Raw genomic sequence first — 22,424 nt, 5'->3', positions numbered from 1 at the left:
TTCACACACCTGAAGCTGGCATCACATACACCATACTTTCTTCCCCTTTACTAGAATTCTCTTCAGCTGAGCCACACAGGAAGGGGCCCCCTGCAATCCCCACCTACTCCATGGAGCTGTCTCACAGGCTAGTCCAGGGCTAGTGGGTGCAGGGGCAAACACACACACGCACACACACATGCACGCATGCACACACACATGCCCGCACACACACACGCATGCCTCGGAGCACTCAAGGATGCACTTACAGCCCCTTCCTCCTTGCCAGGAGAGCCAGGCTTTGGCAGAGTTTTGTCCTCCTCTTTAACCTGAGGGAGCAGATGAAGAAGTCACTGGCAGGTCAAGGCTGGGAGACCCAGCACTAAAAGCACAGGGAGAGAACATTCAAGGGGCCTCCTTCACCCTGAGGTGGAGCTCCTGAGTCTTTAGGAATACCGGGGCTAGGGGACCTGGGCAAGAGCTATCCTATCCTAGAATCAGAACTGTTCAGTGATGACTTCAAGAATGAAGAGTCTGTGGGGGGAAAAGCCAAGTACCCTTGCCCTCAGCAACCAGCCACTTTGCCCACTTTGGGGGCTGTCTAAAGAGGTCCACCCACAGTGCCATCGTGGCTTTGGTTACGTGGCAGATGGGAAGATCCAGCTAATTTAAGTCATCCAAACTACAAGAGTCATCCCTAGCTCAGGCAAGAAGTGGTTTGAACAAAAAGCTCCAGATCTAGTGACTGAGGAGGTAAAAGTAACCCAGTGTGGGTACCTGTGGGCCAGCAGCTTTTAGAGTAGAGTGAAGGTTGGCCCCTATTGGGCTGGCTCTGGCTTACTTCTTGATCCTGCACAACTCCCCCAGCTCAGCTGAGATCTTGCTGGAGGCAGGGAGTGGGGCAGAGGCGGAGATTCAGGAGGCCAGATATTTTCTCAACCTCAGACCCACAAAACTGCCAACCACGCAGCCGAGGGAGGGAACCCTGAAGTTAGGGGCGGGGCATGGAGGAAGGAAAGATGCCTAAGCTCTGGACACTGGGGCCAGGGGTTTGTGCTGGAGCCCAGGAGCTGGCTGGCCTGAGTCAGAGGGGAGGAGTGGAGTCGTGGAAACAGCAGATACCATCACACATCTGGAAAAAGGGCAGATGATGTGGAAGCTCTGAAGGTTCTTTCAGTTCAGAAACTGGCTCACAAAAGATTCAGAGAGGCCAGGCCTCAAGTTTAAAAAAGTCTTCTCCTTTCCCCTCACCAGTATCTCTCCCTCCAAAAGCTCAGGCAGTCCTATGGATTTAATTTCTCCTCTTTCCCGCGTCACCTAGGACTACAGGAAAAAGACAGCCCTGTTACCAACCCTACCTCCTCCTCAGCGTGCCTCTCCTTCCCAGCACAATGTGGGTAGGAGCATGGCAAGAAGTCCTTGATTCCTAAGGGAAAAAATCCTTAGAAACATCCAGAATCATTTACATGATCCACTGGGGGGGACTCTCCAATTTTAACCAGTGTCTATGGCTAATTTTGAGCTCAAATTAGCAGTGCCAGGGGCACTGGCTGGCGTGATGGCTGCTGCAGTTTTAAAGCTGCATCTTGTCCACAGAGCTATCTGCAACGGGCTCAATCTTCATAGTTAGCTCACAATGCCAAGGACGAGGGGAAATGGCAAATATTCACCAGAGTGGAGCCTACTTCTTTAAGAATTGGAATCGGAGCAGAGAAAGGGAAGGGAGGGACTGGTGGACAGAGGGAGGAAGAGTGGCAGGGTCTAGGTCTGTGCCTGCTGCCCCCCACCAAGCCATCACTCTCCCCCTTGCTGCCCCAGGGATCACACCATGCAGTAGTTCTGGGGCACACAGGTTAGTGGGAGGACAAGTGTTCGCAAACCACACAGACACACTCATTACTGCACGCAGTGCTGTTAACTTGGGTGCCGGGGTAGCCCAGATTCCAAGTCCACTCTGTGTTCTTCACCAGCTCCAAATCTGTCCTCCCTCCAGTGGCTCAAGTTTGGGACCCCAAATGTCTGGCCCAAGGTGTGGCATTGGGGAAAACACTGGGTGCCCCCCAAGTGTCTGAAACACTGGGCCCAGCTCTGAGCTCAGCTCTGGATTTAGCATCAGGCTGACTCACTGCTCCCTCCCCCATCAGAAGGGCTCTGGCTGTTGTAGGTCACTGCCCAGCTGGGGACTATGCACACGCATAAAGGCACACACACAGGCAGTCCCAAGTCTGTGGCCTGAATCACCCTCTGGACCCAGGTGGCCAACTGGCCTGACTCCCCACCCTTGGCCCCTTGTCCTCCTACCCACTGCAGCCCCCAGGATCAGGGAGACCCAGTTCCAGCGGTCCCTCCACAGCAGCCCACGTTCCAGGGGTGAGTCAAGGCAGCAGGGTGGTGGGAAGGGTGTGGAGGGGTTAACCCAGAGGGACACCAGCAGGACAAAAGGCAGCTCACCTTACCAGAGGTGGGGCTTAGGGGAGGAGCATGACTCAGTGCAGGAGCCCATCCAGCCAGAATAGGGAGTTCACCAGCCCCCGTCATTCTCCCTGCCACCCCCAATTATACACACATGCCCCAATCCATCTCTAGCTTCCAAAGCTCCCTCTCCCACAAGCCAGTCTCCTGCCTGCAGATACAACATGCCAAGCACACAGGAAAAACATAAAGATTTTAAAATCCAACTTTCCTTTTGCTCCCAGAAGGCGAACCTTGATGAAAAGGCCATGGCGCTGAAGGTAGCCTGTACCCTGGGTCAGAGAAGAAATGGGGGGCCGGGTCTCTCAGTGTCTCAGAGTCTTCCCAAAGGCCAGAACCTGCCAGGATAAACACTGCGGGCAACAAGGGGAAAGGAGGGATGGAGTGGAGGAGGAAGGATTACAAAACTCAAAAGGGCATTGGAGTAAGGAATAAAATATTAAAGGAAAATGAAGGAAAGTAGGCACAGAACATAGCACTCCCTACCCTTGGAAGCTGTGTGCTTTGTTTTTATTTTTTTATTTTTATTTTTTGAGATGCAGTCTCACTCTGTAGGCCAGGCTGAAGTGCAATGGTGCCATCTCGGCTCACTGCAGCCTCTGCCTCCCGGGTTCAAGTGATTCTCCTGCCTCAGCCTCCCCGGCACCACCACGCCCAGCTAATTTTTGTACTTTTTAGTAGAGATGGGGGTTCACCATGTTGGCCAGACTAGTCTCGAACTCTTGACCTCAGGTGATCCACCCGCCTTGGCGTCCTAAAGTGCTGGGATTACAGGTGTGAGCTGACGTGCCCGGCCAGAAGCTGTGTGCTTTGAATAAGCCACTTCGCCTCTTTGGGCCTCTCTGTAGAATTAGGGGCTAGTCTAGATAATGGCTCAAGGCCTCTCCATGTCTGGCACCTTAGGAGTCTACGTGGGGAGAGGCACTCAAACTCTATTTATTTATTTATTTATTTATTGAGACGGAGTTTCGCTCTTGTTGCCCAGGCTGGAGTACAATGGTGTGATCTCGGCTCACTGCAACCTCCACCTCCCGGACTCAAGCGATTCTCCTGCCTCAGCCTCCCAGGTAGCTGGGATTACAGGCACCCGCTACCATGCCTGGCTAATTTCTGTATTTTTAGTAGAGACAGGGTTTCTCCATGTTAGTCAGGCTGGTCTCGAACTCCTGACCTCAGGTGACCCACCTGCCTCAGCTTCCCAAAGTGCTGGGATTACAGGTGTGAGCCACCACGCCCAGCCAACACTCAAACCCTTAATACAGTAAACCAAAGTTGCGGGCCTGTGACCTAGGAGAGGAATTGAGGAATCTGCTTCAGGACCCCAGCGACTTTGCCTTCCAGCTGTAACACACAATTACGTGGGGCAAGAGGCCTGGAGAACTGCAAAACTGTCCATCTATGGATTAGAAACCAGAGCTGGGCCGCTTGAAAAATCAAGTCAGAATCTGCCTCAGTCCAGGGAGAGGCTGCATCCAAAGAATCAGGGCACTTCAGTGGAGTTTAATAACTGGTTCTTTTTTTTTTTTAATTGAGACAGAGTCTCATCTCACTCTATCACCCAGGCTGGAGTACAGTGGTGCAATCTTGCCTCACTGCAACCTCCGCCTCCCGGGTTCACGCCATTCTCCTGCCTCAGCCTCCCGAGTAGCTGGGACTACAGGTGTCCACCACCATGCCCAGCTAATTTTTTGTATTTTTTTAGTAGAGATGGGGTTTCACCGTGTGAGCCAGGATGGTCTTCATCTCCTGACCTCGTGATCCACCCGCCTTGGCCTCCCAAAGTGCTGGGATTACAGAGGTGAGCCACCGCGCCCGGCCAAGAACTGGTTCATTCTTAAAACTGCTTATCATGAATGAATAGTTAAAAATTAGGAAATGTTTTGTTTTCAATTAATTATTTCTATTTTGCTTTGTTGACTTCTGTTTTATTATTCAGTTAATGTGCTAGAGACTTTAAGTTTGTCTGTTGGTGTAATTTTAACTCATTTGATCTTTGATCTCTTGTTCAAGTTTTCCTACTTGTCCATAGAGGTCCCATCTGGCCCAGGCTGTGAGGACACTGGACCATTTCCACCCAGGCCTGTTCCTCTGCATCAGCTGTTCCTATGAGCTTCACTCTGAACACAGATGTGGGGCTCTCCCCAGAGGAAATTCTCTCTGTGGCTTTTATGCAGAATTGCCTAGACAGTTTTCCTCTCTCCCTTATCACTGAATTTGTTTAGGATCAAGAGCAAGTTATCCTGGAACTGGATTGTTTATAACCCAAAGGATAAATGCTTGAGGGGGTAGAGACCCCATTGTCCATTGCCCAAGCACATGCTTGTTTCTCAATGCATGCCCATATCAAAACAAAACATCTCATGGACCGGGTGTGGTGGCTCACGCCTGTAATCCCAGAACTTTGGGAGGCTGAGGTGGGTGGATTACTTGAGCTCAGGAGTTTGAGACCAGCCTGGGCAACACGATGAATCCTTGTCTCTACCAAAAACACAAAAAATTAACTGGGAACGATGGTGCATGCCTGTGGTCCCAGGTACTGGGGAGGCTGAGGTGGGAGGATCGCTTGAGCCTGGGAGGCAGAGGTTGTAGTGAGCAGAGATCGCAATACTGCATGCTCCAGCCTGGGTGACCGAGTGAGACCCCATCTCAAAAGAAAAAAATATATATATATATATAAATATATATATATATATATATATGTAATGTATCCCATAAGTATATAAACCTACCATGTACCCACAAAAATTAAAAAAAAAAAAAAAAGATCAAGTTACTGTTATCCAAGACAGAATGGGTAAGGAACTCAGGCCCCAAAGATGGTGGCAGCATCTGTGTTGGGAACATATGGCTCTCTGGAGCAAGGGTGTTTAGATCTAAGGCCTCTCTTCCTCGACTTGTTCTCTCTCTAGAGATTTCAGCCATTTCCAGCAACATTACTGAATATGGAGCACCTACAATGAGATGGGCCCTATACAAGGTATTGAACATTTATTTTCTAATGTAAATCTTACAACAATCTGAGGATTGGTGATAAGAGAATTATTATTATTCCCATTTTATCGATGAGGGAAAAGATTCAGAAAGAGATTAAGTCACAAAGTTAGTTAAGTGGGGGAACCCAGACTTGAACCCACACTGGTCTGCCTCCAAAGCCTGTGCTGCTTCCTCAGTGCCCACCTTTTCTGGTATGTTAGGCAGGCATCAGCTTTGGTAGCCAAATCTGGTTGATAAACTTCATCAGCGTGAAGGTTCAGAAGATCTGGTCAAGCCAAAGCATGGATTGATAGTGTGTTTTACTAGTGTGCAACTCTCCAAATCGAGTTTTTGGATATGCAAAAAGGGAGACCCCACCATGATTCTGCCACTCTGCAGGTCTACCCACCTCCTCCCTCTGTGGCACTTCTGAGGGACAGCAAGAGAGACCAACACTCACTGAACACTTACTATGAGCCAGGCACAGGGGAAGGCACTTCATACAGGTCTCCTCATTGAATCCTCATAACAACCCACTTTCTAGATAAGGAAATAAAGAAGGTGAGTTGCCGAGAGCGCTGCAACTATTAAGTGGCAGAGCTGGGAGCCACAACCAGAATGTATCTTGGGGAGCTGTTTGTGCGTCTTTGTCATCCCTGGACTGTGATTCACCTCTGAGCAGAACTTACCCATCTTACTCATCATACTGTAGGCGCTTAATAAATGTTAGCTGCACGAGAGTGCTGGGACAGGGGTTCTTTGCACAAACCTCTTATTCCCATCTAATCTCTTCCCCAAATATAAACTACAGAGAACAACACTTGCCCATTCTGATTCCCAGGGACATGGTACAAACAAGGGAGGTATAATCTCTAAACCTGCTCACAATAAATACATAGTGAACTCAATGCCTGGGTTTGCAGGGAGGGCAAGGACACTGAAATTGCTTAGTAGCTCTTTATGAACAATAGCCACAAAATGCATCATCCTCTGGCCTAGCCATTCCATCTTCAGGAATGTATGTCCAGTGAGCTGACTTAAAGAAAGAAAAAGAAAAAAAAAACGCAAAGATTTTTATAGATGCACTCTATATAACAGCTCCAAATTGGAAAGAGCCCAAATGCCTAGAATTAAGAAATGGTTAGGTACAACCCGTTGTTGTATTGCCATTTAAACTGACAAATGTGTGGACAATGTAACCATATGGAAAGCTCCATATAAAATGACATCAATCAAAAAAACTGGAACCCAAATAGTATACAAAGAGTGATCATAATAATCTTGTAAACTGTGTGAATTAGACACAACAGGAACACCTGGTATTTATTTTGGTAAGTATTTGTTACTTACTGCTTATTTTTATTGTGAAGATGGCTAAATAGTCAATAAAAAAAAAAAAGCAAAGGAGATAATAGCTAGAAGCATTTGTTCTCAAAGAGGAGAAATCCAAGAAATGTACTGAGGGACTGTCAAGCCTCAGCCCCAGGAGGCTTCTGACACTCTGGGAGCAGCTGGGGTTTACCCTCCACCATGCCAGCAGAGCCTACCCGCCCTTAACCTGCACTCTCTGGGCCCCTCACAGGAGGGAATGGGGGCACAAATGCTCCTGGGAGAATAATGCCACGCCTCAGGCAGCCCCTCAGGCCTGGAATGCCTGGCCTGGACAAATGCTTTGAGGCCCAAGCATCCACACCAGACATCTGCACACTGCAAGCCCTCGAGAGCAGCAGGTAACTCTCAAGAGAGTGCCCAGAGGAAGCCGAGACGTGGCTGGTGGCCGAGGTCACTTTCCCGCCTCGCCGCTTCTGACAGCACTCACACACCGGAGGCTTCTCCTTCTGAGGACCAAGAGGCAGGGCATTCTCCTCTCCTCCCTCTTTCCCATTCAGAGGCACAGAGGGCAGCTCCCAGGAGACTGCTTCCTCCCAGTCCCAACCTAGCACCAACTTATCTAGGGATTGAGGGCGAGGAAGGGTGGCAGGAACAAAGGAGAAGGGAAGAAATACTAGCATAATAGTAAAAAACGGTTAATCATTATTGAGCATTTGGTATGTGTCAGGTGCTGTGCTGAATCCCTCACATGAATCATCTCATTTGATCCTCACAACATCCCTCTGAAATAGATACTAGTGTGACTGTGTGACTGCTACTTTACAAATGAGCAAAAGGAGGCTCAGAAGGTCAGGTGACTCGCCCAAAGCCTCACAGCAGCAAGTGGCAGATCTGGGACTCACACTCAGGTCTCCTGCGAGAGCCCTCCACTGCTCACTTTAAGGGATGGAGGCACGCCCTGCCCTCCATTTCCCCTGGTTCACCTGCACTGTTGTCCTTCTACATCAGCTGCCAGAAGAGCAGCTTGGGAGGAAAGCAGGGGTTCCCAATGATGACCCGCCCCTCCACCCACCAACCTGAATATGCTTTACGTGGAACTGCTTGAGAGGAAGGGAAGCTCTCTAAGGAATGAACTGAAGGCCATGCTGCCAGACAGCGGGGAAGGGGGAGATGAGCTTGGCAGGGACAACCTGGCCCTTGCAGTCCAGCCTCCAGCCAGAGCCCTCCCCAGCCCCAGGGCGGAACAGAAAGCAGCCGGGCACCCGCCTCACTGCAGGCCAGCCCAGAGGAAGCAGGTGCACTGGAATGGCTTCCTGCCGCAACTGCAGTTGCAGAAGGGTCTTGGTTTCCTCCTCCAACGACTGAACCTGCTGGAGGCCTCCCTTCCCTGGGAATGCTCACTGCCCCTCTGGAGGGCACTTTGCTGTCTGCTTGGATATCACTGTGCATGGCCCTGAATCTGTGACCTGGTGCTAGTGGCCTGGGGGTGGCTGGGGGAGAGTACCCTAGACCAGGAAGCGCCCATCTCTCAGGGTGAGGAGCTCTCTCTGACCTCTCCCCCACCCCCGGGCATACTGCCCACACAACTCAGCCCTGGTGCCAGTTTGGGGGCTGAGGCAGGGCAGTCCTGAGCACAGAGAGATACAAGTACTCACGGGTACATCTCAGGCTCCTGATGCACCTCCGCACCAGGCCAGCCCACGTACTCTGCCAACTGCTGACACAACTGAAAACCTTACCCTTGGTGGCTGGGAGGGGTAGAGTCAGGGGAACAGAAAGGACTGGGAGCAGCTATGTCTCTCCTCACTTTCTTTTTTAAGGAACTTACTTATCTGGAGTAATCTCTACTAAAAAAGAGACTTAGGGCCAGTCAGAGCATCCCCAACACGCCATCTGTGCCCCTTGCAAGTGTCCTATGCACAGAAATGGAGGTGGCCATGCTAAGACTACTCTTGGGGACAGCGAGAAGGGTGCTCCCTGACAACTCCAAGGACCATCCCCTCTCAAGGAGGAAGAGAGGAAAGAGCTATACCAGCAACAAAGCAGAGACAAGACTACCGAGGACCTTGGGTGCTGTGGGGCTGGGGCTTTGGAAGAAAACAGTGTTCTAAGGAATGAAGGCCAAAAAAGCACTAATGGTTGGTCGGGAAGGCGTGTCACAGCCTTGGGGGTGGATGCAACCCCAGGAAACTGAGGTTCAGAAGACAGTGCCCCTCCAAAACTCCTGAAGTCATGAGTCAGGCCCAGGATGCCCTGCTCCTAGCCACGGAGGGGTTTTGAGGCTTCCGGGGCTGAGTAACTCCCTTCTTACCAAGAAGCTTGGAGAGGAGCCCCAAGGCTGCCCCACCCCTCTCCCCACCTACTTCAGCCACATCTGGGGAAATCACAAAAAGGTCCCTCCTTTCCTAAATGAGGAAATAGCATGAGGAGCCTGGGACATTTGCGGGGTGGGGGGTCAGAGGGACACTCACCCGCATAGCCTGGCCTGGAGCAGCCCAGAGCAAGGAGACTCCGCTCTGATGCTGCTCTGGCTCCGTTAGCAGCTCAAAATAGCACAGGCTGTGGCCCCGCCCAGTTCCCGCCCTCTCCCCGGCCCCTCCCGTCCCGAGCTGCCCAGCCCTAGTTGGAGCCAGCAGCCCGGAGGACTGCGGGTATCAGGTATGCCAGGAGGGAGAGGGTGATACAGCAGCGTGTGTGGAAGGGAAGGAGAAGGCTCTTAGGGTAAAGCCATTGGGGTGGGGGGCAGGCAGTGTTAGGGGGTTAGGGCAAGGACAGGGAGGGTGAGACTTGCCTATGGACACACACCCCAGCTCCGGGACAGCTGGGCTGATATGGCTCCTAAAAATAGCAGAGGAATTTGAGACCTGCAGCCCCCGGCCCCACAGGCCAAGCTTGAGACAAGCACATGTGCACTCATGTACATGTACACGTATACACACACACACACACACACACACACACCAGCATGCACGAACATTCAATCAACACAGTGTTCTTGAGAACACCCAAATCATAGGCCTACCCTAGCCATCTAATTACTGCGGCAGAGGCCAAGACAGCCACTAACGTCACATCCAAGACAACACACGGGGCCCACTGCACACTGTGCCCAAACAGCAGCCGCAAAGCAGTCCTGTAAGGTCTGGCAGGAGCAGAGACCCACACGGGCAGGCCCACTTACTGCCCCACTGCCATCAGCACACAGGGGACATGCAGAGAATCAATTGCACTCTCTTTGTTTACATCCCTCTCCCCTCCACAGACGCCAGGGACTGCACAGGCAGAGAGGAGGGTGGGGTGGGCCTCAGCCCTGCAGACAGAGGAAGTCATGGGTGTCTAGCCAATGAGTGATGGCTGCCTGTGAAAAGCCAGTGTTTCTTGTGAAGAGAAATCCTGGCCTGGCTCTCCAGTTAGCACCATGGGATGCCTAGACCAGGACTAGGGACCCGCTGAGACGCTGAAATGGGAGCTGGAGAACAGAATGTCAAGGGGCCAAAAGACAGGGAGAGCAAGTCTCAGAAGCCGTCAGCTCTGCAGAAAAAAGGAAACAGTCATTGCCTCCCTCTTCCTCTTTAGGATATAAAAAAAAAAATGGGGTGGGGGTGGTGCTAGGAAGCCCTGATACAGAACCACCTCCTAACCAGTCTGGCATACACCCCATGCTTCTTGCCCCTGGCCAGCTCTAAGGGCCATTGGTTCTATACATTGTCTGACTTTCTCCATGAAAAGATTGGTAAGCACTGCCAGAGAGGATGGAAACCCAGCCCTGCCTCCTACCTGCCATGCGCTGTCCAAGTCTCACTGTCATACAGTCACATACACAGACTCTTAGGACACGGCACTTGTGTCCTGCTCTCTAGGGAGTGGGATGTCTCCCCAGGGGAAGCATCTGGCCCTTCTGAAGCACGTGCAGTGTCACAGGTCTTCACATCTTCAGTGGCTACTTAGAACAATGGTGCCAGCCTCAACTGCTCACTGAAATCCACTGGGGAACTTGAAAAAAATACTGATGCCTGGAGCCCACCCTTTCCCTCTCAGTTTCTGACATAATTGGTCTGGGAGCAGGGGCCTGGGCACTGGGATTTTTTTGTTTTTGTTTTTTTTTGAGACGGAGTCTCGCTCTGTCGCCCAGGCTGGAGTGCAGTGGCGTGATCTCGGCTCACTGCAAGCTCTGCCTCCCGGGTTCACGCCATTCTCCTGCCTCAGCCTCCCGAGTAGCTGGGACTACAGGTGCCTGCCACCATGCCCAGCTAATTTTTTGTATTTTTAGTAGAGACGGGGTTTCACCATGGTCTCAATCTCCTGACCTCGTGATCCACCCGCCTCGGCCTCCCAGAGTGCTGGAATTACAGGCGTGAGCCACTGCGCCCGGCTGGACACTGGGATTTTTTATTGATAAAAGCTCCCCAGGTGATTCTTACATGCAGCCAAGGCTGAGAACTGCAAGACTCTAAGGTCAGCATAAGGCCTAGCACAGAAATGTCCATTTGTTAAATGAATGAGTGAATGAATGAATGATTTAGCTGTGTGAACACAGGCAGGTGACTTAAATTTCCCTTATCTGTAAAATGAGGATTACACCTTTACTGACTCTTACCCAACCAGTATGAGACTGGTACATAATGTATGTGAAAAGGCTTTGGTTCTCCAAGTTCTCAGGCCAGCAGCGTGGGCATCCCCTGGGGACTTGTTGGAAATGCAAATTCCAGGAACCCAACCCAGACCTGCTGAACCAAGAACTCTGGATATGGGGTGCAGCATCTGTGTTTTAACTAGGCTTCCAGGTGATGCTGAGGCACATTAAAGTCTGAGAAGCATGGCTTGAAAGGAATGATTCACAGCATACCATGGTTAGGAGTATGACCTCCAGGGCCACACGGCCTGGTTTAATCTCAGCTCTTGCATGAAGTAAACTACACAACTTGATCTCTCTGTGTTTCAACTTCTTTTCATTTGTATTTTATTTTTTGAAATAGAGTCTCACTCACTCTATCGGCTGGAGTACAGTGGCTCCATCTCGGCTCACTGCAACCTCCGCCTCCCAGGTTCAAGCTATTCTTGTGCCTCAGGCTCCTGTGTAGCTGGGATTACAGGCATGCGCCACCACGCCCAGCTAATTTTTGTATTTTTAGTGGAGACGGGGTTTCACCATTTTGGCCAGGCTGGCCTTGAACTCCTGACCGCAAGTGATCTGCCCGCCTTGGCCTCCCAAAGTGCTGGGATTACAGGCGTGAGTCACCATGCCCAGCCTCTGTGCTTCAATTTCTTCATTTGTAAAATGGGAAAATAATAGCACCTACCACATGGGGTTATTACATGGGTTAAAAGAATTAGTACATACATAGCTCTGAGAACAGTGTCCAGCACATTCATTTTCAATACTTAAAACAAAACAAACAAACAAAAGCTCTTTTGCCCAGGCTGGAGTGCAGTGGCACTATCTTGGTTCCCTGAAATCTCCATCTCCTGGGCATGCACCACCGTGCCACCATGTAGGTTTTTTTTTTTTTTTTTTTTTTTTTGCACAGATGGGGCTTCCCTATGTTGCCCAGGCTGGTCTCAAACTCCTGCACTCAAGCAATCCACCTGCCTCAGCCTCCCAAAGTGCTGGGATTACAGGCATGAGCCACCACATTTGGCCTTAATACATTTTAACTATTATTATCTACCTATGATCATAAGCGAGGGAAAAAATGAGGCATTGTAAGCAAAATTTCCAGGTAACTGGAGCCTACCCTTTTTAAGGGATAAAAGATTTAAGTCATTTTCTAAATTCTATACTATTTATAATCCTAAAAATAACCAACATATATACCCTGCTTCCTTAAGTACAACACTCCTAATTCATCTCAAAGATCTCACACTCTGAGCTTTCCTTCTTGAACCCAATCCATTTCTGCTCCATCCTGTACTGAAGGGCACGCCATCTCCACCATGATGACTCCTGACTTCCTGGCCTGGCTACAGCAGCCTGGCTTCTGCCCCACCAATGCCCCAGCCTCTCTCCAAGGGCACCAGCCCCTCTTAGGCACCACCATGCTGAAGCCTTGCATATGCCTATATTAGGAAGGCCAGATGCCCTTTGTGGCCATATGTCTGCTTTTTAATTCTTTTGTCCCCTACCTCATTAGGCCATCAGCTGTCACTCGTCTGTCAGTGTGCCTGTCTCCACTCAGCTTCACATGCAACTACAGCTAGTCCCTCTGCTGCCCAAAGCGTGGTGGTGCAATATCAGGGCATGGTCCATTTCTTTGATGAGTCTAACTGATGGCTCCAGAGGCCATGTGGACACTCCCACAGCCAGCCAGGCCACCCAAAGCCCCTCAGCTTGCCTCCAAGGACAGCTGGAAGCTATAATCTGGCCCCTCCTCAGACTTTACTTTCACTTTTCTAGTCTCTTCTCCCTCTTCCCAGCCAGCCTGGCTCTCCGTCATTTGCCTGCCCTTGTCACCACCAGAGCCATTCCTTACGAATGTGTCTCTACCTTGGCTGACCCTCTCCATCTCTCCAGGCCCATCTCAACTCCTGCCTCCCTTATGAAGCCTTCCCTGAAACCCAAGACCCACCCGGCAATGCAAAGAACGTGGGCTTGGCAGCCAGACACACCTGGGTCTGAATCCCAGCCTCTTTCTTGCTGTCTGACCTAAGGGAAAGTTACTTGACTTCTTAGAGTTTCTACTTTTTTGGCCTTAAAATAGTATGATATCCACCTTATGAGGCTGTTATAAGAATAGAAAAGGCAGTACATGTAAAGCAACTGATGTGCGGCCTGGCAAATTATAGTTATTAAATTATTAATATCATTATTATCATAAACCATAGCACTCACTGTCCACACCTGAACACATTACATACATACGGTTCTTGGTTATACTCAATATGGTGCTCTATTATATACAGTGGAGTCACACACTATATGGGGTTAGATTCCAAAGTCAGCATGTAAGGCAAAAATAGAATATAGTCCAAAACTCCTGAAAATCCCTTAAACTGCTCACAGAGTATAGTACACATGATTTTGAGTATGCCATTTGATATAATATAGCTGCAGGAAAGCATAATAGTCATGTACAGCATATAGTAAAAACACACAAAATATTATTTTTATAATTTTAGGCTACAGTAATATAGTTTCTTTCACAACCATATAGTTGAACTTATTGAAATTTACTGTCCACGTGCCATGACTATACAGCATAACTAATGTTCTGAATGATAATCGATTCGTGTTGAATGTTTAAGCCTGCTCTCCCTGGAGAGCTGGGACCATTTCCTACTTCCTTTATATCCCATCCCGTTCCCCAGCACTAGGCACACAAAAGGTGTTCCACGAAAATCCATATGGATTTAACCAACTGATCTGAACGGTGCACGCACAATAAGCGGGCTGGAATACAGTGGGGAACAAGGGGATCTCCATGTGTGGTGACAACTTCAACTGCTCTGCTCTCCCACATTGGTGGCGTGGATGAGTGGAAGGTCCTTGGCTCTGTTTCAGGCACTTGACCAGGCAGAGTGGCTAAGCAGAGCTGGGGGCAGGCCAGACAGGAGGCTCTGAGGGCTGGAGGAAGTCGTTCACTTATTCAACTAGCTGTGAACTGTAATACCTCAAGGCGAACACTGTGGGGAAGCACCGTGCCTGCTTCTTTTTCAGCTTCCCTACCACAGACTGAGCTTCCTGAGGCAGAGGTTGTGTGTTGTTCATTGCTCTATCCCCAGCACTCACCTAGCACTGGGCCCTGCTCAGAGACAATATGAGGCACGTTTGAGTGACTGAGTGAAAGAAGATAATTTAGTTCTTGTTTTCAACTAAATACTTCCTGATTTAAAAAAATGTACAGATCAGCAGAGGAGATAACAAATGTACCCCAATAATTAAAATTCAAGTCAGAATGTGCTCAGTGCTCCAACAGGGACGTCAATAACAGTCTAGGGAAGTTCAGAGGCAAAGATTTGTTCCAGTTACGGTATTAAGTAGACAGCTTACAGACAGCTTGGAGCTAGGCCAATGAAAGAGAGAAATGTTATAATGTGGCAATGAGGTAGGAAGGGAATTCCAGGGTGAAGAAGTAGTGTAAGAAAAGGCAAAGAGGGGCCAGGCAGGCGTGGTGGCTCACGCCAGTAATCTCAGCACTTTGGGAGGCCGAGGTGGGCGGACCACCTGAGGTCAGGAGCTCGAGACCAGCCTGGCCAACATGGTGAAACCCCGTCTCTACTAAAAATACAAAAATGAGCCAGGCGTGGTGGCATGTGCCTGTAATCCCAGCTATTCAGGAGGCTGAGGCAGGAGAATCACTTGAACCCGGGAGGCAGAGGTTGCAGTGAGCTGAGATCACGCCACTGCACTCCAGCCCGGGCGACAGAGAGAGACTCCATCTCAAAAAAATAAAATAAAAATAAAATAAAATAAAAGGCAAAGAAGTGGAAAAGCATGAGATGTGGACAGTAAGTCTGGAAGAAATGTATGACACATATAGGAAACCAAGGAGGGATAAAGCTGGGAAGGAAGCTGGGTCTCAAATCAAGCAAGTGTGTGCTGTAGTGGACATGTGTTGTTTCTGCTGCCCACCACCCATTCCTCCATCCTCTGATTATAGCACTCCATTTTCCCCTCTGGGGACCCACCCCAGCACATGACTTCGCCCTGGCCAATAAGAATATCCTGGCCAATAAGAATATCCTCAGGCTATAGGTTCATGGAGGGCATGTGACCCAATCAGTTTCAAGGATACATAATGAAACTTGGGGATTATTCAAAGAGTCACACATCTCTATCCACACAACTAGAACCTGGGGCTGTGACATTTTGCAATTACTTGTCTGAGGACCAAGGCTGCCTAGAAGATGGGGTGAGAGACAGAAAAGGTCAGGTCTTGGTCACACTGTTAATGTTTCCAGATAAGGCTGAGCCTGTAGCCGGTTCTACTGCTGGACTTTTCAGATACTGGTGACAACACATACCTTCTTTTTAAGCCAGTTGAGCTGGGCTTTCTGTTACTCTCACCTGAAAGAGCTGTACCTGAGATGAAAGCAAGGTGGGCAGTCAAAGGAACAAGAAGGTACACACCAAGCACTAGCCATGGCCAGGCACATGCTACTGGTTTTCCTCTCAAAACCCTGCGAGGTAATGAGAAGGGGAATTGTGGAATGGGGAAACGGGGTTTACAGAGGTTAAATAATTGCCTGTGATCACACAGATTGTGACTGGCCAGGTGATTTGAACTCAGATTGTTCAGATTCCAGAGCCCAGCTCCTTACACACCACCACCTGCCTGGAAAACAATGGGAGGCACAACAAGCTTTTGGAGAGTGATGGGGCATGATTTAACCTGTGCCTTAAGAATGCTGAGCAGGTCAGGCATGGTGGCTTATTCCTGTAATCCCGGCACTTTGGGAGGCCGAGGAAGGCAGATTGCTTGAGCTCAGGAGTTCAAGACCAGCCTGGGCAACATGGCAAAATCCCATCTCTACAAAAAACACAAAAATTAGCTGGGTGTGGTGGTGGCATGCCTGTGGTCCCAGCTACTTGGGAGGCTGAAGTGGGAGGATCACCTGAGCCCAGGGAAGGTCAAGGCTGCAGTGAGTCATGATCACACCACTGCACTCCAGCCTGGGTGACAGAGTGAGAGACCCTGCCTAAAAACAAAAAACAAAAACCAAAAAACATTCTGAGCTAACAGGATGCAAGAGGAGGAGAAAGGAGGCTGGAAGGTGAAAGAACATTAGAAAGTCAAGGTAGTCAGGCATGGTGGCTCATACCTGTAATCCCAAAACTTTGGAAGGCAGAGGCAGGAGGATCACTTCAGACCAGGAGTTCAAGACCAGCCTGGGAAACACAGAGACCCGTCTACAAAAAATTTAAAAATTAGCCAGGCGTGGTGGCCTGCAACTGTAGTCTTAGCTACTTCAGAGGCTGAGGTGGGAGGATCAATCACTTGAGCCCAGGAGTTCAAGGTTACAGATTACAGTGAGCTACGACCATGCCACTGCACTCCAGCCTGGGTGACAAAAAAAAAAAAAAAAAAAGGAAGTCAAGGTAAAAGGTGATGCCAAATGAGAGATAAGAAGGGTCTGCCTAGGATTCTGGCAGTTGATGGGGAAGAGAGGGTGACTCAAGAGAAAAAATAAGCTGGACTTGGTGACTATTTGGGGAAGAATGGGAAATGGGCACAAGCGGGTCTGGGTGGAGATTGAGAAAAGTAAGGAAAGATACCAAGGTTTAAAGCTTGGGAAGATATATTTTGTTAAGATATATCTTAACAATGAGATATATATATCTTAACAAAATATATCTTAACAAAAGAATACTTCTCTGACCCCATTTGTCCCTCTAGTTCCCCTGTAAATCGAAACTCCTAAAAAAAAGTCTATAAGCACTGTTGCCATAAATGGGTACTAATTATATGATCCTTGTATTACAAATTTGCGGTGTGTAAAGTGTCAATAATAGAACTCTATTTAGGGAGTTGGGGAGAGTCCTGTTTAAAGCACTCAGAGCTCAGGGCCAGGAGGGCCTGGAGCACTTGCTTTTGAAGTGGGAGGGCCCAGCCACTAGGGTGGCAGGTGCACTTCCAGGATGACCACTTCAGAGGTCCTCAGCACCAGCCCTAGGGCCAGTACTAGAGTCTACACCTGTCTCAAAGAAAATGCCAGCGCAGGAGTCCCTTCCCTTTCTTGGGAGGAATTATCCTTTATTCTTTTGTGTGTGTGTGTGTGTGTGTAAGTAACAAAATGTCACCTCGTATGAAACAGTAGTGTTAGGAGACAGCGATTGGTATTGAGGTGCCAAGATTTTTTATGAAATTCTACCAGTGCCGATAGCCAGTGGATTCTGAAGGGTTATAGGGCAGACTCCCTTTAAGAAGCCTAGGGATGGTCTCAGAGAGGAGAAGGAGGGCTGAGAGGAAACCTGGAGTGACCAACGGCGCATGCCCAGGGCCACCCCAGCCACTCAGCACCCTACGCACGGGTCAGGGTCTGTGAGGGCCGAGTCAGCCCCAGGCCCGCGGCGGCACTTCCCGGGTTGGCCCACCAGCCAGCCGGAGCCTGAGCGGGGCCAAGGGGGTGGGGCCAGGCCCAGCACATGCGCCTAGAGCCCTGGAAGCTCCGCCCTGCAGCGCCGCTGGCGCCCAGCAGAGGGTGGCAGCCCCCTTCTCATCTACCCTCCCGCTTTGCTGGGGCCGCTTTCACCTCCGCCAGGCCGGCCTCCGGGCCCCACCCCCAGGAGGCGTCCCCCAGGAGCTCCGGCCCGAGGGGGCTGCGGCGGCAAGATGGCCTCTCGCCGTCCCCAGGACGCGTACGGCAAGAAGAGGCAGGGATGAGCTCGGTGCCCACTTTGTTTTTATCACCGCTCTATCCCCAGAACCTAAAACAGTTCCTACATATAGTAGGCATTCAGTAAATGCTTATTGATGGAATAAATGAATGAATACATGAATGCAAGGTCAAAAGACGCCAGGAAAGCCTGTTCTAGAGAGGGGCCCAGGACAAGCAATCAGGAAGGTCAGTGGGTATGGGACGGCGAGCCACAGATCACTGCCCCAGAGGTGGTCGCCGAGGCTTGGGGCTCTGACACTCCCCCCAGCCCCTACACCCACCCAGTCCCTGCATTGGCACACCCATCAGTTTGCTCAGAGCCATGTGCCACCACACCTTTTCGGGCACAGAGCCCAAGTAGGGACGCCTGGGCTTGTCCTCTCTGCCAAGACCCTGAGTCAATCCCCAAAGACTAGGCAGGCATATGCGGCCGACTGCAGGGACCACCTGACTGGCCCGACAGCAGGCCTGCTGCTCTCTCAGCTGCTGGGGATTTCCTCATGGCCCCCGGGGATTTCCAAATTGCCTCTGCTTTGCCAAGCTCCCCCAAGGCCCAAAGCCATGAGCCAGCCTTGAGGATCGTTTCCCAAAATCCTCCACAGCCCTGCCCCACATCTCATCAGGACTTGGGTCACTTCTGGGTCTCCTAAATGTACCACATGCACTATGTTCTCCTACCCCCCCCCCTCCCCCCCCCCCCGGTAGACAGGAGGGAATAAACATAATGAAGCATTGTTCTGTTTTTCATATAAATGACAACTCTTCTCCATTTCCACAGAAGAAAAAAAAAGGAAGCCAGCTTAAGGGTCAGCCACAGCAATTTAAATAAAATATCAGTCAGGTCTTCCTGGGTGTGAGAGATGGAGGCCTGTGGTGCTTATTCTCAAAGTCAGAGAAGTTCTTCTAGACAAGCCTCAGGTTCCTCGTAACACTGGACATCCAATAAATATTTGAGAATCTGTGTGTTCACCTCTGGAGCCCCTATTGGGCCTGTTTCTAAAACCCTCTGAAGTAAAAAATAAAGCACAAACCCTATGTCCATAGAAACAGGAAGAAGCAAAAGCCTCTACCTTGCCTACCAACCCACCACCTCTGTGCTAACAGCCTGGGCCAAATCCACTGGGGCATGTGAGTACCTGTGTGTTACAAAGCTGGGCAGAAGACATCCTTGGCGAGGAAAGGAAGCGCTGCCCCAGTTGTGGCGGCACACAGCCAGGGACCTGCTGGCCCTGGGGCATTAGGATTCCAGAGCTGGTGGTGGTTGAGGTGTAGAAACTGCCAGAGAGGACAGCTCTTCCTTCTTGAGAGGAAGGGGAAATGCCACCATCCCCTGCCTCACCAGGGGGACTCTGAAGGAGGAAACAAACCTTCAAGAACACCCAACTATTTCTTTCTGGGAGCTGTTTAGAGCCGTACTGTTCAATATGGTAGCTACTAGCCATGAGTGGCTATTCAAATTGAAGCTGGCCGGGTGTTATGGCTCATGCCCATAATCCCAACATTTTGGGAGGTCTAGGCAGCAAGATCGCTTGTCTTCCTTTGATGACTGATTTTGAGGTCTCTCTTCTGTGCCTCTGAAAGACCCTATAGAGGGTCCTCTACCCTTTGTCCCACCCATTTTCTTCAAAATCCCAAAACTGTAGCTCTTATTGTTGCTGTAGAAACAGATGCTTGTCAAACATGAAGTTGGTTGGAAGGGCTAGTTTTGGCTGCAGGAATTGCTTTCAGCTCATCTGGGGAGGAGAGAGGAGGAAGAAAGGAGGAGAGAAAGGGCCCCAGGCAAGGGCCCACAGGTCAGGAGTTGCGTGTGGTTGCAAAGGTGTTGTTAACACAAGACCAGCCTGGGCAACACAGTGAGACCCCGTCTCTACAAAAAAAAATTTTTTTAATTAGCCAAGTGTGGTCCCAGCAACTTGGGAGGGGGAGGTGGGAGGCTCACTCAAGCCCAAGAGTTTGCTGCAGTGAACTGTGATGGTGCCACTGCACTCTAGCCTGGGTGACAGAGCAAGACCCTGTCTCAGAAAAAATTCCAGTTAAATGGAAACAATGAGGATACTTCTGATTAAATTAAAATCAAATAAAATTTAAGGTTCAGTTCCTACTAAGTTGGATAGCATTATAGACCATTTCCACCCTTGCAAATTGTTCTGTTGGGCAGGTCTGGTCTAGAGGTTCCCTTTCAGTGTGTCCTGGTCCCTCTACCAATGCCTCCTTCAGATGATGCCCCCGCCTACCTGCTGTTGTCTCCCTTCCTCACCCCAGAGTCTGCTTAGACTCCTATCCACACATGCCTTGCCTTGTTCCCTAGGCCTCCAAAAGAGGTGGAGGAGGGGACTGTAGTCACAATTTAATACCCAGCTGGGAGCAGAAGCCAAGGCTGAATGGAAACCTACTCCCACCCCAAGGCGTCCCAGGCCTGGGAGAAAGCCCCTCAGTGCCTGCACAATCACACAATGGTTCCTTGTTTCTGCATTCTCTGGGCCAAGCACGAATAAGACATCTGGAATGCAGTGGCCTGAGGGCTTCCCCAAGCCACCCGCTGCAGGACTTATCTGATGTTAGTACTCCTATAGAATCAGAAGTCCCAACAGAATCCTGAACTTTCAACAGCAAATAAGGCCAATGAAGCCTCATCCAGGGCATGCCAGGATTTCTGCCATGGAGCAGTGAGGCCCATAACTGGACACCTCCCTGTGTCACCAACTAGATGAAGCAAAGGAGGAGTAGGAAGGGGAGGACACGGTGGAGAATGGACTCTGGACATATCTGACATGCTGGAGAGGAGGCTCAGAGAAGCCCCCCAGCCCCGCATCCACAGAAGAGCAAAGGAACAGATTGGCGGGTCTGACCACTGTTGTGTTCCATCACAGAGACTTCACTGGAGGTTTTGCTGCAGTAAAAATCACAAGTGGGAGAGTCTAGGCATGCTCATATGGGTGGTGGAAGGAGCAGAGGACAGACTCTGGAACTGGCAGGTCAGGACTGTCTTTCTGTTTTATGCTTCAATTCCTGCTTAGTCCTAATCTAAATGGGCTGTCAGGAGCAAGACAGGTGTGAAGAAACAAAATAAATTGTAGAAAGACCAAAAAGTAGGGTAAGTTTGTTCAAATGGAAAACAAATAGGTAGAAAGACACCTGGTACTCCAGAGGTCTTGCCATCAGCTAAGAATCTGACTGGAGGGAGTCACAGAGAAAGCAGCCCAATTTTAAAAACTGGAATCAAACTTCAGACCAGATTGGAAACTCAGGCCAAAGCAATCCCTCGCTAAGATTACTGTGCAGCCCTGAGTAAGCTTAGGCCTGTTCCCCATCTCTACCTGAAAGGCACTTTGGGCATAAGCATCAGCGTGGGGACAAGAATAAAGCAGTTCTCCAACACTCCCCGTGAGCAGAGCTGAGCCATTAACAGGAACAGCACCTGTGACATTCCTGCGGGTACCAAGCTACCAGGCACCAGTGCTTCCTGACGTACCAGAGACAGATTAATGAGGATGATGATAATGTTCACTTCTTCTTTTTTTTTTAAACAGGATCTCATTCTGTCACTCAGGTTGGAGTGCAGTGGTGTGATCATGGCTCACTGCAGCCTCAAACTCCTGGGCTCAAGCGATCCTCCTGCTTCAGCCTCCTAAGTAGCTAGGACAGGCATGCACCACCACACTGGGCTAATATTTTTACTTTTTGTACAAAGTAGCACTATCTTTCCCAGGCTGGTCTTGAACTCCTAGCCTCAAGAGATCTTCCCATTTCAGCCTCCCAAAGCACTGGGATTACAGGTGTGAACCACCATGCCTGGCCAATGCTCACTGACTCTAGGCACTATTTTGAGGCACTGCTCTAAGTGGTTTATATGTATTGATTCATTTAATCCTCAGGACAACCTTACAAGGAAAGTACTATTATTTTGTGTTTGCTTGTTTGTTTGAGACAGGGTCTTGCTCTGACACCCAGGATGGACTGCAGTGGTGCAATCACGGCTCACTGCAGCAAACTCCTGGGCTCAAGCAATCCTCTCACCTCAGCCTCCTGAGTAACTGGGACTACAGGCACACACCACCATGCCCAGCTAATTTTTGTATTTTTAATAGAGATGGGGTCTCACCATGTTGTCTGGGCTTGTCTATGTTGCCCAGGCTAGTCTTGAACTCCTGGGCTCAAGTGATCCTCCTGCCTCAACCTTCCAAAGTGTTCAGGTTACAGGCATGAACAACCACACTGGACTAAAACTACTATGATTATTCTCATTTCATAGATGAGGAAAATGAGGCACAGAGGAATTAAATAATCTGCCCAAGGTCACTCAGCCAGTAGGCAGCATGGCCAGGATTCAGACCCAAGCAGTCTGGCTCCAG

At 49.9% G+C, this 22,424-nt stretch overlaps 1 protein-coding gene and 1 long non-coding RNA gene across 35 annotated transcripts in view; one reads left to right on the top strand and one right to left on the bottom strand.

Moving 5' to 3' along the window:
* Positions 1–22,424, bottom strand: part of MYO18A (myosin XVIIIA) — a 136,038-nt gene that overhangs the window by 57,555 nt on the left and 56,059 nt on the right. For 3 of the 33 annotated variants that reach the window (XM_063798814.1, XM_063798807.1, XM_063798810.1), the window contains 3 exons: positions 5,896–5,964; positions 2,665–2,804; positions 249–310 (listed from right to left, as the gene is read on the bottom strand). The exons of 24 other annotated variants lie outside the window; for them this stretch is intronic. In XM_063798814.1, the coding sequence (XP_063654884.1) occupies positions 249–310; positions 2,665–2,804; positions 5,896–5,926 (233 nt within the window). In that variant the 5' untranslated portion in view covers positions 5,927–5,964. Of the gene's footprint in view, positions 1–248; positions 311–2,664; positions 2,805–5,895; positions 5,965–9,227; positions 9,308–22,424 lie in introns of those variants that run through there. 6 more of the 33 variants (XM_063798811.1, XM_063798812.1, XM_063798813.1 and 3 more) reach the window with 5 other exon arrangements.
* LOC107969208 (uncharacterized) lies at positions 2,274–6,047 on the top strand. 2 transcript variants are annotated; one of them, XR_001710877.2, is made up of 5 exons: positions 2,274–2,349; positions 2,676–2,711; positions 4,157–4,249; positions 5,361–5,428; positions 5,824–6,047. It is a non-coding gene; the product is annotated as an uncharacterized LOC107969208 (long non-coding RNA). The 2 variants fall into 2 exon arrangements; XR_008540174.1 differs by having other exon boundaries at positions 4,154–4,249.

The sequence above is a fragment of the Pan troglodytes genome, chromosome 19 (genome assembly GCF_028858775.2).
Source record: "Pan troglodytes isolate AG18354 chromosome 19, NHGRI_mPanTro3-v2.0_pri, whole genome shotgun sequence".
NCBI classification, from domain to species: domain Eukaryota; kingdom Metazoa; phylum Chordata; class Mammalia; order Primates; family Hominidae; genus Pan; species Pan troglodytes.
The sequence above is the reverse complement of the archived record's forward strand: the minus strand, read 5'-3'. Positions and strand labels throughout refer to the sequence as shown.